Source organism: Oenanthe melanoleuca, chromosome 3 (assembly GCF_029582105.1).
Source record: "Oenanthe melanoleuca isolate GR-GAL-2019-014 chromosome 3, OMel1.0, whole genome shotgun sequence".
Lineage (NCBI taxonomy): Eukaryota > Metazoa > Chordata > Aves > Passeriformes > Muscicapidae > Oenanthe > Oenanthe melanoleuca.
This window is the reverse complement of record NC_079336.1, coordinates 499,751-517,340: the sequence shown is the minus strand read 5'-3', so window position 1 is coordinate 517,340 and position 17,590 is coordinate 499,751. Positions and strand designations below refer to the sequence as shown.

The 17,590-nt window shown below is 56.8% G+C and overlaps 1 protein-coding gene across 8 annotated transcripts in view; it reads left to right on the top strand.

Annotated features, from left to right (window-relative positions):
* Positions 1-17,590, top strand: part of DTNB (dystrobrevin beta) — a 123,466-nt gene that overhangs the window by 68,817 nt on the left and 37,059 nt on the right. For 7 of the 8 annotated variants that reach the window (XM_056486429.1, XM_056486435.1, XM_056486434.1 and 4 more), the window contains 3 exons: positions 773-886; positions 2,798-2,894; positions 8,149-8,169. In XM_056486429.1, coding sequence (XP_056342404.1) covers positions 773-886; positions 2,798-2,894; positions 8,149-8,169 — 232 coding nt within the window. Of the gene's footprint in view, positions 1-772; positions 887-2,797; positions 2,895-8,148; positions 8,179-17,590 lie in introns of those variants that run through there. The other variant, XM_056486437.1, reaches the window with a different exon arrangement.

The window sequence follows — 17,590 nt, the reverse complement described above, 5'->3', positions numbered from 1 at the left end:
GTGCTGCTCCTGCTGGGCACACTGGGATCCCCAGTGCAGCTGCAGGGCAGGGAGGGCTGGCATGGGCACCTGTGTGCTCCTGGCACACTCTGGAGTTCAGTGCCAGGGTCACTGCAGTGGGTGACTCCATCCCTGTGGAACAGTGCATCCCCTGGGCTGTGCTCACACCCCTCTTGCTATAAATGAGAAACAAAATCTCAACATTCAGCAAAATGTAGATTGGTTTGTTTTATACAGACACAGCCCTGGGGATACATGTGGGCACTGCCCACTCCATGCTCCACCCAGCTTTGGTTTGCAGCTCCCCTTGCAGCATGGTTTCCTTGTAGGAATCAATAATTGTTATTTTTGCTGTCATAACTCTGCCAGGTGAGCAGTGTGGTCGGTGGGATCTCTGGACAGTTTGTCAGTCCCACAGGTAACCATCCAGTCTGGGTAGATAAATGGCAGGGCTCAGGCAGTCTGCTCTCAGGGACAGGCTGCAACTGATCTCACAAATCTGGAAATCTGATTGTGCAGGATCTGCTGGGCTGTGTGAAAGCCTTGTTCTGCAAGCTGTCCGTGGATACAACTTATTTAGAAACATAATATTCATAACAGGGGATTTAAACCAGAATGATTTAATCCTGTATTTTCCTTTCTTTAGTGTCATGCTCCATTTCAGCCCTGAGCACTCTGGTTTGTACAAAGCCCAGCAGTTTGTGATTAGCAGGGATGTTTGGGGGCTGTCCCCGTGTCCGGGCCGCGCTGAGTGTCCGTGTGTCTGTCGCAGGGAGATCCTGCAGGAGATCCAGCGGCTGCGGCTGGAGCACGAGCAAGCCTCGCAGCCCACGCCCGAGAAGGCTCAGCACAACCCCACCCTGCTGGCCGAGCTGCGCCTGCTGCGGTAACGGGCCGGGCCAGCGGGGGGCGGCTGGGCCAGCGGGCGGGGCGGCTGGGCTACTGACCTGGGCTAGTGACCGGGGCGGCTGGGCTACCGACCTGGGCTAACAGGCGGGGCGGCTGGGCTACTGACCTGGGCTAACGGGCGGGGCGGCTGGGCTGCTGACCTGGGCTGCTGGGCTACTGACCTGGGCTAACGGGCGGGGCTGCTGGGCTGCTGACCTGGGCTGCTGACCGGGGCTATTGACCTGGGCTAGCAGACAGGGCTGCTGACCTGGGCTGCTGACCTGGGCTACTGACCGGGGCTGCTGACCTGGGCTGCTGGGCTACTCACCTGGGCTAGTGACCTGGGCTATTGACCTGGGCTAGCGGGCGGGGCTGCTGGGCTACTGACCGGGGCTACCAACCTGGGAAGTGACCTGGGCTACTGACCTGGGCTGCTGGGCTACCAACCTGGGCTAGTGGGGGGGCTGCTGGGCTACCGACCTGGGCTACCAACCTGGGCTAGTGACTTGGGCTGCTGGGCTACCAACTTGGGCTACTGGGCTAGCGACTGGGCTAGGGGCTACTGATCTGGGCTGCTGGGCTAGGGGCTGGGGCACTGCAGGGGCAGCACCTGGAGCTGGTTTAGGAGTCAATAAAACCCTCCCTGTGAGTGAGCCCTGCACAGCCATGGGATCAGGGAATGGTCTGGGGGAAGGGACCCCAGAGCCCCCAGTGCCACCCCTGCCATGGGGACACCTCCCACTGTCCCATTGCTCCAGCCCCAGTGTCCAGCCTGGCCTTGGGCACTGCCAGGGATCCAGGGGCAGCCACAGCTGCTCTGTCACCCTGTGCCAGCCCTGCCCACCCTGCCAGGGAACAATTCCTGCCCAGGATCCCACCCAGCCCTGCCCTCTGGCAGTGGGAGCCATTCCCTGGCTCCTGTCCCTCAGGTGAGGATTCCCACTTCAGCTTCCCTGCAGCCCCTCCAGATCCTTAATTTAGGAACCACAATCTTCAACAGACAGATACTGAGAGGAGCAGCCAGGGTGGTTAACATTGGTTAATATTCCAGAGGTGGTTATAGCCAGGGTGGTTAATATTGGGTAATATTCCAGAGGTGGTTATAGCCAGGGTGGTTAGGATTTGTGAATATTCCAGAGTTTTCTGTCCTTTAAGGAGCAGCCCTTGTTGCAATCCCCAGAGTGGGTTATCCATGGAGCTCAGGCTGCTCAGGAGATGTTTTCAGGTGGGGTGACACACTCTGCTGTCAGCAGTCCCTGTGCCACCAACAATCCCTTTTCCCTGAGGTCACTGCCCAGCCCAGGGCTGGCTCTGGGCACAGCACAGGAGCCCTGCAGGCTGAGTCTGTCTGAGCTGCTCCTTTATTACTCACTGCTTTCCCTTTTTAACCACAAAGCCTCAGAGTCATCACTCCTGAAATAGCTGCAGACAGGTTCTGTGCAGCCAGGGAAGGCAAGGGAAGGTCACTCCTCCTCCTCCTCCTCCTCCTCTGCTGCAGTGTCCTGCTGCTCCATCACTGCCAGAGCAGCTCTGAGCTCCCCTCCTGCAGCCTGCCCTCCTTCCCTCCCAGAGCTCATCCTGCTCTGTCTCAGCTCCTCAGGGTGCCAGGCTCTGATGCTCAAAGACATAAAAAGTGGTTTTTGGGTTGGTTTTTTCCTCACAATGCTCTGCTGCTGAGCAGGGCTTCCCTCTGCCTGTGGCTGGAGCAGCTCTCAGGGTTTGGGAATTGTCACCTCCAGGGTCATGGGGCTGTGCTGAGCTTCACTCCAGGTGTTCAATGGGGAGCAGGACAATGATGGGACCCAGAGTGACTGACACAGAATTCCCTGGGGAGGTTTGAGACACCCCAAGGAGGTTTGAGACACCCCAAGTTCATTTTCTGCCTCTTTGTCCCGTGTCCCTGGCACAGGCAGAGGAAGGATGAGCTGGAGCAGAGGATGTCAGCCCTGCAGGAGAGCAGAAGAGAGCTGATGGTGCAGCTGGAGGGGCTGATGAAGCTGCTCAAAGTAAGGAACCTGCTTCTGCTGGGAGCCAGCTCACCCCAAAAACCTCCTGACTGTGGGATCCCTGCTGTGCTCTCACACCCCAAAAACCTCCTGACTATGGGATCCCTGCTGTGCTCTCACACCCCAAAAACCTCCCTGGGCTCTGGGATCCCTGCTGTGCTCTCACACCCCAAAAACCTCCCAGTGCTCTGGGATCCCTGCTGTGCTCTCACACCCCAAACCTCCTGACTGTGGGATCCCTGCTGTGCTCTCACACCCCAAAAACCTCCCTGTGCTCTGGGATCCCTGCTGTGCTCTCACACCCCAAAAACCTCCTGACTGTGGGATCCCTGCTGTGCTCTCACACCCCAAAAACCTCCTGACTGTGGGATCCCTGCTGTGCTCTCACACCCCAAAAACCTCCCTGTGCTCTGGGATCCCTGCTGTGCTCTCACACCCCAAAAACCTCCTGACTGTGGGATCCCTGCTGTGCTCTCACACCCCAAAAACCTCCTGACTGTGGGATCCCTGCTGTGCTCTCACACCCCAAACCTTCCTGAGGAGCAGCAAGAGTTTGCCACCAGCCAGTTCCTTCCCAGCTCTGTTGGGGTGCAGGGGTTAATGGTTTTTGTGGGTCAGATCTCCAGGATTGGGATTTAGAGTGATTTAAGGTTTGATTTGGGGCTCAGCCCCTCTGTCTCTCCCTGGGGATAACCTGGGAGCAGGGCAGGGACAAGAGGGGCCCTGCCCAGCCCCTGCCACCCCTGGGGCTCCTGCCTGAGGCTCTGAGCTCCAGCAATTGTCATTGTCTGGGCTGTTCATCAGGTCCCTCCTTGTTCCTGTGCAGCTCCAGCTGGTGACTGCAGTGGGAAATTGTCACACCTTTGTTCTTTCTCTGCTTGCAATCAAACAAGAGCCCCTGGGAAAAAAGGGGCAAAGACAAGTGCCCCAAAGTGCTGGGGGAGTGGGGGAGAGGCCTGGCAGGGTGGCAGTGGCACAGGGGGTGGCAGTGGCACAGGGGGTGGCCTGGCAGGGTGGCAGTGGCACAGACCAGATGTGGGCACATCTGGATGGCTCCAGGAAATCTCAGAGCTCTGCACTCAGAAGGGACAAGGAATTCCCAGTGCCTGGGACTCAGAAGTGCCATCACTCCTCAGCCTGGGCCTCCATCCTGGGGAGGAACTGCAGCCCCTGCCTCCATCCTGGGCAGGAATTGCAGCCCCTGCCTCCATCCTGGGGCAGGGGTGTCCATCCAGGGTGTGAGGATCACACCCTCAGCTGGGTCTGGTTTATTCCCCCTCCCTGTTCACCTGAGCACACACTCCCATGGTTGGGAATTCTGTTTTCCCTCAAGCCAGTGGTTCTGCTCTGTGTTTTTCCTGCTCAGCCCATTAATGTCTGACTGCTAAAATCACAGAAATCATCAAATCCCAGAATGGTTTGGGTTGAAAGGGGCCTCAAAACCCCCCAGTGCCACCCCTGCCATGGGGACCCCTCCCACTGCCCCAGTGTCCAGCCTGGCCCTGGGCACTGCCACAGCTCCCTGTGGGGCCCTGCAGCCTCTCTGGATCAAAGCTCTCCCAGAAACACATCTGCTCTGGAGCTGGAGGGATCCAAAGTGGAAAATTCCCTGCCAATGCAAATCTGGCTGCACAGTTAAAAATTGCTGCCTGGCTGTCAGAGTGAGCTCAGCCTGCAGCCTTTGGTTCTCCCTCCATGGAACCCAGAGCTCTTTGCCCCTGAGCCGTGCCAGGCACTGAGCCCTTTAACCAGGCACAGCTGAGCCCTTGCCAGGGTTCACAGACATTTAAACCTGGGAAAAGCAGGCTGGGTGTTGAGCTGCTCCCTGAGCACTGCCCCTCCTGCTGCTTCCCCTGGCACTGGGGAGCTGCAGGCACCAGAACTGGCAGCAGGATTTCTTTCCTGCTCTGGTCACTGCTGAGGGTGCTGTGGGTCCATCTCCTGTGTCTGTCTGTGCCCTCAGAAACCAGGCTTGGGATGGGTGCAAGGAACCAAAGCAGCTTTCTTGGCAAGGTCTCCTTTCCATGGAGTTCTGAAGCTTCTGTGCCACCTGTAAATGGGGCCCTGGATCAGCATTTCTTGAGAGATAAATATAAATAAAGTCATGGCAGGGACAGGCCATGGAATCCCAGAATGGTTTGGGTGAGAAGGGACCCCAAATCCCCCCAGTGCCACCCCTGCCATGGGGACACCTCCCACTGTCCCATTGCCCCAGCCCCAGTGTCCAGCCTGGCCTTGGGCACTGCCAGGGATCCAGGGGCAGCCACAGCTGCTCTGTCACCCTGTGCCAGCCCTGCCCACCCTGCCAGGGAACAATTCCTGCCCAGGATCCCACCCAGCCCTGCCCTCTGGCAGTGGGAGCCATTCCCTGGCTCCTGTCCCTCCATCCTTGTCCCAAATCCCTCCCCATGTCCCTTCAGGCCCTGCCAGGTCCCATTTAGCTCCCCCCAGTAAACTTCTCTTCTTTCAGCTGTCTCCCCTCCCTGTTTGAATTCCCAGCCCCAGTCCTGGGCATTCCCAGATCCACCACAAATCCCTCCCTGCCCCAGGTACCTCCTCACTCAGGTCATTATTTCAAGCTGCAATTTCCCCAGCCTGCTGAGCTAAAAATAGCATTTCTTGTAGATACCTCTGTCACTTTTTGTCATGACTGGTGTCAGAGCTTCCCTGTGTGCAGGGGTGGGGCAGACACAGATCCTCCCTCCCCTGCTCAGGATCCCACCCAGCCCTGCTGCCTCCGGGCTCCCTTTTGTTCCTGATGTTGCTGTTTATTTCCAGCTCTCATTTTCAGTGGGTTTAGCCCTGCCAGACACGATTTTTCCCCTCCAGGTTTTAGCTTCTCTCATCACTTGGAGCTCTTCAGAACTCTTCATGTATAATTTACATCAGCTGTAAAGCTTTTATGGGGTTTTTTCCATTTTTCTCATGCAGTGTTTTTTTACATTTTTAGTGCTGCCTGCATTTCACCATTTAGGGCTGGATTGAGCTCACCCAGCTCTGCTGGCCTGAGTTTGGGTGGGATTGTTGTTGGTCTGTGCAGGGACAGGAGCTGCACTGGCTGATCTGTGGCTCCTCCCAAGCCAGGACATTCCATGACTGCAGGAAAGGCATCTGTGCATCCATGGCTGTGCTCTGGAGCTTCATCCAGCCTCCCCTCTCTGTGCTGGCTGGGCTCAGGGCAGGGAAAGGCCCTGGAATAAGGTCCCTTGCAAGCCAAACCATTTCTGTTCTGGGATTGCTGATTGTTCTGGTTCTGGGATTGCTGATAATTCCCATTTTGGGATTCCTGGCCATTCCCATCCTGTGATTTCTGACCATTTCTGTTCTGTGATTTCTGTCCATTCCCATTCTGTGATTTCTGTCCATTCCCATTCTGTGATTTCTGGCCATTCCCATCCTGTGATTTCTGTCATTCCTGGCCATTCCCATCCTGTGATTTCTGATAATTCCCATTTTGAGATTTCTGATTGTTCTGATTCTGTGATTTGTGACCATTCCCATTCTGGGATTTCTGACCCCTATGGTTCTGTCATTTCTGGCCATTCCCATTTTGTGATTTCTGTCATTTCTGCCCATTCCCATTCTGTCATTTCTGCCTATTCCCATTCTGTGATTTCTGTGATTTCTGCCCATTCCCATTCTGTGATTTCTGTGATTTCTGTGATTTCTGCCCATTCTCATTCTGTGATTTCTGTCATTTCTGCCCATTCCCATTCTGTGATTTCTGCCCATTCCCATTCTGTCATTTCTGGACATTCCCATTTTGTGATTTCTGTGATTTCTGCCCATTCCCATTCTGTGATTTCTGTCCATTCCCATTCTGTCACTTCTGACCTTTCTGGTTGTTTGTGCAGTGTTAATTAACCCCCCTGGGGGTCCTGCCCTGATGTTCCTGCCCTCCTCAGCCCACTGCAGTTGGGACCAGTGCTGAGTTCCTGGAGTTCCCCCCAGGGAAAGCTGGCACTTCTGGCTGGGGTTCAGTCTGGGAATCCCTGGGCTGGGGCAGGGAGCTGTGTCTGCCCATCCCTGGCAGTGCCCATGGCCAGGTGAACCCTGGCTGGGTTCAGGGTGGGTTTAGGGCTGGCCCAGGCCTGGCTTTCCCTCCCTGCTTGGCTGTGTGAGCACTCCCTGGGGACCCCAGTCTGCCCCTCCCAGGCTTCCAGTGGCAGCCCCACGGAAATGCAGCAGGCAGATCCCATTTCTCTGCTCCCATTTCCTCCACAGCAATTTCCTCCAGTGATTTATCCCTGCACTGCCCAGCCCCAGCCAGCTCTGCCCCTCCTCAGAGGCCTTTTCACATCTGTCCTCAATGCCAGGGCCTCATTTTTCAGACTAACAACTTTTTTTTTGTGGGGTGGAGATGATTAAAGTCTTTGCCCTGACCTGGGTCTCTGTCTGGTCCTGCAGGTGCTGGTGGGAGGCACAAGGGGAGATGTGGGGTGTGGGGAGGCTCATCTGCCAAACAACACCCAAAAGAACCCCAAGTCTTGGGAGAAAACCCAAAATATCTGCTCAAAAGTCATTAAATTCTGCCCCAGGCTCCTCTGCAGGGCTGGGTGGGGAAGCAGCTGCCAGTGGTCAGTGAGAAGGAGCTGCTTCAAAGGAAGGGAAAGGTTCTGGTTAATCCTGCTCAGATGGAGATCAGCCAGGGCAGGGTGATAAATGTGCTCATGGATTGCCAGGCCAGAAGCAGCTTTTATCCCACGGGTTCTAATCCATGGCCTGGATTTGTGGGGGGCTGTGCCTGCCTGTGCTCCTGCTGCCCCTTGTGCCATGGGGGGCAGTGGCACTGCTGGGATTGCTGCTGGCCACAGAAAAGGGTCAGGGGACCCCTGCTGCTCCTGCTCTGGGAGGGTGGATCCTGTATTTGGGATGGATCCTGTATTTGGGATGGATCCTGTTGTGGGATGGATCCTGTATTTGGGGATGGATCCTGTATTTGGGATGGATCCTGTATTTGATGGATCCTGTATTTGGGGATGGATCCTGTATTTATGGGATGGATCCTGTATTTATGGGATGGATCCTGTATTTGGGGGATGGATCCTGTATTTGGGGGATGGATCCTGTATTTGGGATGGATCTGGTTCCTGTTATCTCAATGGGACAAATGTCACCTGTGCTCTCAGCCCTGTGTCCCCACTTCCTGCTGGCACATGTTCTGTCCTTTCACTGTGTATTTTGGGTGAAAATTGCCATTTTCACATGCTCATGAACCTTTCCCCTCTCTCTCCTCCTTTTCTCTTGTCTCTAGGAAGAAGAGCAAAAGCAGGCAGTAAGTTGACTTCACTTTGTAGGTGATCTGATTTTTTTTTCCCTTTTCTGCATGAAATCCATTTTCTGTTAATTGGCTCGTGTGCAGTAAACCCTGGGATGGGGGTTTCTGCTGGGGAGGGGGAGCACAGGCTCCCTCAGCCTCCAGCACAGCATGGCTGTGTGCCCAGAGCTCTCCCTTTCCAGGGAAGTTCATTGCCAAGGGCTGGGCTGATGGGGCTTTGTGGAATCATCAAACTGGGATTCTCTGCTGCCTTCACCCCTGAGCTGGTGGGAGATCCCTGGGAGGGTTCCAGGTGCTCAGGAACCTTTGTCTCTTCAGGGATCCTTTCATTTTCCTCCTTGCCACACACAAGTCCCTGCATGAGAACTGATTAATGCCTTCAGATTCTGGGCATGGCTGCACATCTGGGGGATCCCAGAGTCTGATGGGATGGGATGGGATGGGCAGGGATGGGATACAGGGATGGGATGGCAGCAGGAGGATCCCAGAGTGCTGATACACAGGGCTGGGATGGGATGGGATGGGAGGATCCCAGAGTCTGATACACAGGGCTGGGATGGGCAGGGATGGGATACAGGGATGGGATGGGATGGCAGCAGGAGGATCCCAGAGTGCTGATACACAGGGCTGGGATGGGCAGGGATGGGATACAGGGATGGGATGGGATGGGAGGATCCCAGAGTGCTGATACACAGGGATGGGATGGGCTGGGATGGGATGGGATGGGATACAGGGATGGGATGGGATGGGAGGATCCCAGAGTGCTGATACACAGGGCTGGGATGGGATGGCAGCAGGAGCAGCAGCCCTGGGCTCTGCTGCTCTTGGATTCCCATTTCTGAGCTCCCAGCCTGTGCTAGCTCAGATCCACTGCAGAGGGAGCCCTCAGCCTCCCTCAGCAGCAGCAGATGTGCAGTTCCTGCTGCCTGCAGAACATTTGCAGCTTTTCCAACATGGTTCCCTCCATCCCAAGCTGCCACAGCCACGAATCCCTGTTTGCAGCTGGGGGTTCCTGTGCTGTTTCTCACACACCACTGGGGTTGGGTGCAGTGCTTGGCACTTCTGGGCACTTGGATTTTGTAGGGAAGCAAACATTTTGGGGTGGCTGTTGCTGAAAACATCCAGGTTTCCACGTGCTGAAAGTGTCCTTTGCTGGCTCTGGATGGGTTTTGGTGCTGTTCCTGTTGGTTTTTTGTTCTGGTTCCAGTCTGGGGTGCTGGGGAGTGGGCATTAACCAGTTCATTGTTAGGAAATGATGGAATCCTGGAATGGTTTGGGAGGGAAGGGGCCTCAAACCTCACCCCTGCCATGGCAGGGACACCTCCCACTCTGCTCCAAACCCTCTCCAGCCTGGCTGGGACATCCCCAGGGATCCAGGGGCAGCTCTGGGAATTCCATCCCAGCCCCTCCTCTCCCTGCCAGGGCAGAATTTGTCCAGTGTCCCTGCAGAGCCTCCCTGGGTGTGCAGGGCAGAAGGGGCTGGGCCATGGCTGGGTTTATTCTGCACAGGCTGCAGGAGTGCAGGGATGTCCTGGGGGAAGGAAGAGCCCCAGGACAGGCCAGCTCTGCTCTCTGTGCCCCTGGAATGCCCCCTGTGTGTCTCAGGCAGCTCCACTCCTGGAAGGATCCCCTGCAGGGCAAGGCAGAGCTTTGTCTCAGCTCCATTCCCCTGTGCTGTGCTTCAGCTGGAGTGTGGACACAGAACAGGGCAAACACGGGATCAGGGAAGGAGCTGACCAGTTTTAGGTCCCTTTTCTCCCTGGAATGTTGTGTCAGGAGGAGGATAAAGAGCCAGAACTAAACTAATGTCAGCACAGTGACATCCCTGCAGGCCCATTCCTCTGGAATCAGGAGTGCAGGAGCCAGAATGGATTTGAAGCTGAAGAAATGCAGATTGTGGCCAAGTGAAGGATACATCTGTGGTCTGTGGAACTGAGACTTTCCATCCTTCCTTTGCATGGGCTGCTCCCCCAGGGCTGGAAGTGCCAGCACAGGCTGCCCCAGGTGTCTGAGGAGCAGAGTCCCCTGCAGAGCATCCAGAGCAGCCCTGCTGCTCACAGCAAGCCAGGCTTGGGGAACAGGGCTGAGAGCTCAGAGGGACTGGGGACAAGGATGGAGGGACAGGACAGGGAATGGCTCCCACTGCCAGAGGGCAGGGCTGGGTGGGATCCTGGGCAGGAATTGTTCCCTGGCAGGGTGGGCAGGGCTGGCACAGGGTGACAGAGCAGCTGTGGCTGCCCCTGGATCCCTGGCAGTGCCCAAGGCCAGGCTGGACACTGGGGCTGGAGCAATGGGACAGTGGGAGGTGTCCCCATGGCAGGGGTGGCACTGGGGGGGTTTGGGGTCCCTTCTCACCCACACCAGTCTGGGATTTGACTGGGGATGGGGTCCCTTGGTCTCCAGGGGCTCAGTCCTGCTCCCACTGTCACAGTGGGCTGGAACAGCAGAGAGCCTGGGATGGATCAATCCTGCTCTGTAGCACCAGAGGTGATTCCAGAGGATAGATTCAGTCACAGAGGTGTTTACAGGGAATGGTTTATTCCTGCACCCAGAGGTTTTTCCAGGGTATGGTTTATTCCTGCACCCAGAGGTGTTCCCAGCCTGGCAGAGCTGTCAGGCCCTGTGGTTTCTGCAGCCTGGGGAGCAGCCAGGAGGCAGCTCAGCCCCTGCTCCATTCATGCAATCCCTGAATCACATTCCTGTGCCCTTAGTCACCCTTTGGATCACTCAGCTGCAGGCAGCTGCAGTTTGTTCCCTCTCTGCCCTGCCTGTGCTGGAGTCCCAGCCCTGGAGCTGCAGGCACAGGCTCTGCCTGGGCAGGCAATACCCCCAGGAGATACTGCAAACCCTGGGCAGGGTGGGCTCCATTCTCCAGCAGGGGCTCCTGACATGCTTCCCTTTCCCCTCTGCAGGTTCCTGCTTTGTATTTCTTCTTTCAAGGTGGTGTTTGTGCAGTGGGGTGGGAGGTGTGAGAGCATCCCCAGCAGGATGTGCAGCTGTGGGGGTTTGTTGGGGCTGAGGGGCTGCAGGAGCCCCTTGGGCTCAGCTCTGTGCTCAGGGTGCTGCCCACAGGAGGAGACAAGGGAGGGACAGAGTCCCCTGGGTGGTGCAGGGGTGCTCTGGCTCTCCAGGATGGTCACACACAGCCTAAGACAGCTCTCCCTCATTTCAGCAGCAGGCCCTGGGTGCCCCTGGCAGCACCAGGGTGACACAGGACAGCCTGTGTGCCTAATGCAGGTGCCAGGGGCTCCTTCAGCACCTTTAGAGCCCCTGGCAGGGCCTGAAGGGGCTGCAGGAGAGTGGGGAGGGACTGGGGACAAGGATGGAGGGACAGGACAGGGAATGGCAGGGCTGGGTGGGATCCTGGGCAGGAATTGCTCCTGGGGCTGCAGCAGCCCTGGCTCACCCAGGTCTTTGGGAGATGCTGAGCCAGCCTGGAAGGGGCTGGATGCAGGTTTTGATCCCAGGATCTCCTGTCAGCCACTAAAGGTCCCCAGCAGAAAACAGGGATGAGAGGGGGCACAGCAGCCCCAGAGGCACGAGGAGAGGGTGGTTTGTGGCAGAGCAGAGCAGCAGAATGTGCCAAAGGCTGAGGAGCAGCATCCCTGCAGCCACTGGGACTTTAGAACATGAATTCACTGCTTAGGTCTGCCTTGGGGGAATCAGCAAATCCCAGACTGGTTTGGGCTGGGAGGGACCCCAAATCCCCCCAGTGCCCCCCCTGCCATGGGGACACTCCCACTGCCCCACTGCCCCAGCCTGGCCTGGCCTTGGGTTTTATCAATCCTCATCAAAGATCTCACTGGCAAGGTCAGAGTGGGATTTTTACTGAAATCCTCTCCATGGGTGTTCCACCCTTTGTCCCCTGTTCCTGTGCAGTCTTGGTGCATTTCTCTTGGGGACAGACATTCCTGAGTGTTCCTGCCCTGGGGAGATCCCTGTGGTGGCTGCAGAGATGTCCTGCAAGGATTTGCATTTCTCTTGGCAAGATCTGCCTCTCCTTGCTGTTGGGTGATGCTGCTGCTGGGTTTGGCAGGACAGAACTCCAGAATTGTCTCCTCTGCTGTGTTCTCCTGGGGCACGGGCTGGGAGTGGTTAAAGGATGGTCCTTGTGAGTCCAGGATGTGAAATATTTATTGCTTCCCTCTGAATTCCACAGCCATGCTGACTCTGGTGAAACAGTGCTGTCTTCCCTCTGCAGCACACAGTGGGCTGGAGGAGGCACAGGCAGGGCTGGGACCAGCTCTGGGATGGGATGGGATGGGATGGGATGGGATGGGATGGGATGGGATGGGATGGGATGGGATGGGATGGGATGGGATGGGATCAGCTCTGGGGAGGGATCAGCTCTGGGGAGGGATCAGCTCTGGGGTGGGATCAGCTCTGGGGTGGGATCAGCTCTGGGATGGGATCAGCTCTGGGATGGGATGGGATCAGCTCTGGGATCAGCTCTGGGATGGGATGGGATCAGCTCTGGGATGGGATGGGATCAGCTCTGGGATGGGATGGGATCAGCTCTGGGATGGGATGGGATCAGCTCTGGGGTGGGATCAGCTCTGGGATGGGATGGGATCAGCTCTGGGATCAGCTCTGGGATGGGATCAGCTCTGGGATGGGATCAGCTCTGGGATCAGGGATGGGATCAGCTCTGGGGTGGGATCAGCTCTGGGATCAGCTCTGGGGTGGGATCAGCTCTGGGATGGGATCAGCTCTGGGATCAGCTCTGGGATGGGATGGGATCAGCTCTGGGATGGGATGGGATCAGCTCTGGGGTGGGATCAGCTCTGGGATGGGATGGGATCAGCTCTGGGATCAGCTCTGGGGTGGGATCAGCTCTGGGATGGGATGGGATCAGCTCTGGGATCAGCTCTGGGATGGGATCAGCTCTGGGATGGGATCAGCTCTGGGATGGGATCAGCTCTGGGATCAGCACTGGGATCAGCTCTGGGATCAGCTCTGGGATGGGATCAGCTCTGGGATCAGGGATGGGATCAGCTCTGGGGTGGGATCAGCTCTGGGATGGGATGGGATCAGCTCTGGGGTGGGATCAGCTCTGGGGTGGGATGGGATCAGCTCTGGGGTGGGATCAGCTCTGGGGTGGGATGGGATCAGCTCTGGGGTGGGATCAGCTCTGGGATGGGATCAGCTCTGGGGTGGGATCAGCTCTGGGGTGGGATGGGATCAGCTCTGGGGTGGGATGGGATCAGCTCTGGGGTGGGATCAGCTCTGGGATGGGATCAGCTCTGGGGTGGGATCAGCTCTGGGGTGGGATCAGCTCTGGGCTCCTGCAGCCCAGCCTGGCACCCTCTCACACACCTGCAGCATGGGCAGGGGCCACCTGCAGCTTTTCTGTGGCATTTTGGTGTTAGTCCAAGGCAGAAGTGAACATTTCACATGCTGGGTGTGGAGCTGTGTCCCTTGCAGGGAGAGCTGATGCTTTTTTGATGCTCAGCAATGTCCATGTTGAAATTGAAGTGAGCCTTTGCTGTGCCCTGGCTGTCAGCTGGAGAAGGGATTGTTTACAGAGTCACACCCAGTGCCAGGGCAGGGACACCCCCTCTGTCCCAGGCTGCTCCAAACCTGTGTCCAGCCTTCCCCAAAATCTTCCCTTCCTGTGGCCTTCAGCAGAAGCTCACAAATTCCATCCAGAGCCATTGGAATTCAAATCCAAGGGCTCTTCGTGCCCTGCTGCTCCAGGAGAGCCTCCTTGGAGCTGGGGTGAGTCCTGCAGCTCCTGGGCACAGCTGGGTGCAGAGCAGTTAGCAGTGTTCTCTGGTGATGGGACATCTGCATCCCTGCTCCTCATGTGCCACCTGGCCCTTGTTAACAGCAATGAGGAAATGGCACCTCGGGGTTTCTTGACCTCACATGGAATTCATTTCACTGGGCAAAGGTTGCTAACAGCTGGCAGCAATTTGGGGCTCCAAATCATCTGTTGCACAGATTTTCTTGCTCTGGTTTGGCCCTTTCCCCTGTTGGGAACAGTCCCTTTTCCCAGCTCGTCTCTGCAGAAGGGCTGTCTCGTTCAAAGGGAGCCCTGAACATCTTGTGACAGCCTGTTCTGTGCAGCAGCAGCTCTGGTAGGGGCTGCCACAGCCCCAACATCCTGCTGAGCATAAATCACTGGGCTGCAAGCTGCTGCCCTTTTGAAGTCTCTGCTTCCTTGGCCCCTCTCCAGTTTGTTCCTTCCCTCCCCAGCCCCAGATTCACTCTGCACAGGGCTGGGAGCAGAGGGAGAGCAGGAGGCACAGCCCTGGCACAGGGAGTGGGGCTGCCTGCACCCCTGCACAGCAGGGCTGGGACAGTGGGGGTGTCCCTGCATGGCTGTGAGCTGAGGGAATTCCATCCTGGAATTCAGGGCAGGAATTGTTCCCAGTTACTGCTCAGTTATCCCTTGAAGACAGCCCAGCTGTGGCAGACACAGATCTCTGGCCCTGCTCACACACTGCCTGGAGGTGTTTGGGGGTCTCCTCCCTGCCCATGGCACCAGCCATGGCTCTGCTGGAAGAGCAAAACCTTTCAGCTGTGGAGGGTTTCTTAGTTTTTCTGTAGCTGTAGCTGATTTGAAGCAGGCTAGAAGCAAGATAGAGAGCCCAGAGCACACAGGGCTGGTGCAGTTTGGCATTACAGGAATTTTCTGGTGCTATTTGGCATGACAGAATATTGTGGATAAAGAGCCCAGAACACACAGGGCTGGTGCTGCTGCATGACAGAATATTGTGGATGAAGAGCCCAGAACACACAGGGCTGGTGCAGTTTGGCATTACAGGAGTTTTCTGGTGCAGTTTGGCATTACAGGAGTTTTCTGGTGCTGCTGCATTAAGAATTTTGTGGATAAAGAACCCAGAACACACAGGGCTGGTGCTGCTGCATTCCAGAATATTGTGGATAAAGAGCTGCTGGCTCAGGTTGGCAGTGATCACCTCCCCTTGACCCTGCACTGTGCAGGGACCCTCAGCCTGCCAGCAGAACATCCCAGCAGACATGGATGTGCCACAGGAAGGGAAGATCCTCAGCCTGGAGCCAGTTTGTCCCCTCCTGCATCAGACCAGTCCCACCTGAGAGCCTGGCCCTGGGCAAGGTCAGTTCCAGCTGCACTTGGCCTCTCCTGCTGCTCCCAGCCTGAAACCCTTGGGGTTTTTATTTATCAGGAGGGATGGAAGTTGTTCTGATGAGCAGAATCGCTTGTGATCCAAACTGGGCTTACAGAGAAGTGCTGTGTTTGTGATTTACTGTGTTTGTGATTTTGCTGTGAACACCCCTCAGGTTCCACCAGCCCCAGGCACACGTGCTGGCACCCACAGAGGATTCAAAGAGCAGAGAAACAGGAAATCCTGGTGTTTAACTGATGTGGTTCAGGGGCAGTGCTGGACACTGGGGACACTGGGGGTGTCCCTGCCATGGCAGGGGTGGCACTGGGGGGCTCTGAGTCCCTCCCCACCCAAACCTCTCCATGAGTGGATGATTCTATACAAACCCCACTCTGGATAATTCTATGCAAACACCACGCAGGTGAATTTTCTTTTTTAATTTTCTTTTCTCTGCTCCTTTCTCTGTTGAGTTTCACCCAGTGGAGCTGAAGGAGGTGCTTTAAAAGGGATCAGGATTCCTGGGCCCCTCATTTGGAACCATCCCAGGTTTGCTCAGCCTGGTTGTGCAGATCATTGGCAGCTAATCCTGCATGGCTGTCAGGTGAGCTCAGGTGCAGAACTGCAGGAGAGCTGCACCCCGGGCTGGGGTGGGGCTCTGGGCACTCACAGTGTCAGGGGCAGGCTGTGCATGGGGTCAGGAGCAGGGAAACTCTGACCCTCTGCGATGGAAGGGACCCTAAATCCCACCCAGTGCCACCCCTGCATCAGGAAAAAAAATAAATTAAATCCTTCTTTGGAAGAAAAAAAAGCAGCTGGGAGTAAATCATGGCTTAGCTCTTCCCCAGCTCCCAGGCACTGCTGTTTGGGGTACAGAATTATAAAATGGTTTGGGTGGGAAGGGACCCTAAATCCCCTCTTTAAGTGCCTGGGAGCTGGAGAGGAGCTAAACCATGTGTTTTATTCCCTTTTTTTCTTGTAAAGAAGAATTTCTTTTTTTTCCTGATGCTTCACCCCAAGAGGTGTCAGTGTCCAGGCAGTGGTGTTTGCTGAGGTTGTCTCCAGCTCAGAGCTGTCCTGCTCTCTCCTTGCCCTGGAAAAGCTGAGGGGTGGCTCGCAGGGAGGGACTGCAGGGCCCGCCTGCCCTCAGGCACAGAACTGCAGCAGAAATCTCCTCCCCAAGGAGGAGAAACAGCCCCAGAGTGAGGTGGGAGGAGGGCTGGAGCACAGCCCCTCCCAGAGCAGCTCAGGGGGCTCCAGGGAGAGCAGCCCCAGCAGGGGCTGGGCTGGGCTGGGCTGGGCTCTGCCAGGGCCAGGGTCAAGCCTCTGGGGTCTGTCCCTGCTCTGAGCTGTGTCCCCCCCCCGGGGGCTCTGTGCACCCCGAGGTGCAGGGGGGCTCAGGCTCAAGCTCAGCTCAGGCTCAGGCTCAGTTCAGCTTAGGCTCAGGCTCAGTTCAGCTCAGGCTCACGCTCAGCTCAGGCTCAGGCTCAGCTCAGCTCAGCTCAGTGTGTTCTGCATTAGTGCAGCCACTCCTCTCAGAGATCAGAGGAGCTGTGCTGGGAGCCAGGGCTGTTCACAGCCCTGCAGCAGCTGTGGGACACAGGGCAGGGACACAGAGCAGGGACACAGAGCAGGGACACAGAGCAGGGACACAGGGCAGGGACACAGGGACACAGGGCAGGGACACAGGGCAGGGACACAGGGACACAGGGCAGGGACACAGGGCAGGGACACAGGGACACAGGGCAGGGACACAGGGCAGGGACACAGGGACACAGGGACACAGGGCAGGGACACAGCCCTGTGTGGGGACAGCTCTGCCCCAGCCGTGTGCCAGCTGCTGCTGCTGTCCCTGCTGTCCCTGCCTGTCCCTGCTGTCCCTGCTGCTGTCCCTGCTGTCCCTGCTGCTGTCGTCCCTGCTGCTGTCCCTGCTGTCCCTGCTGCTGTCCCTGCTGCCGTGCCACACCCCCGAGCCCTGGGGACTCTCCCACCCTGTCCAAGGTGTGGCCTTGGGCTGCAGTGCGGGGCTGGGGCCCGTCCTGCCCTCCCGGGGCTGCTCCTTCTGCAGGCCACGGCTGGGGAGGGCAGGGGGAGCCCAGGGCACCCCAGCCCAGGGCACCAGAGGAGGCTCCTCCCAGGGCTGCCAAAACCCCCATCCCAAAGGCCAGCCTGCACCATGCACTTCTGGGGGGCAAATATCATCATCTTCCTCATCATCATCTTCTTCATCTTCCTCATCATTTTCTTCTTCTTTTTCTTCTTCTTTTTCTTCTTCTTTTTCTTCTTCTTTTTCTTCTTCTTTTTCTTCTTCTTTTTCTTCTTCTTTTTCT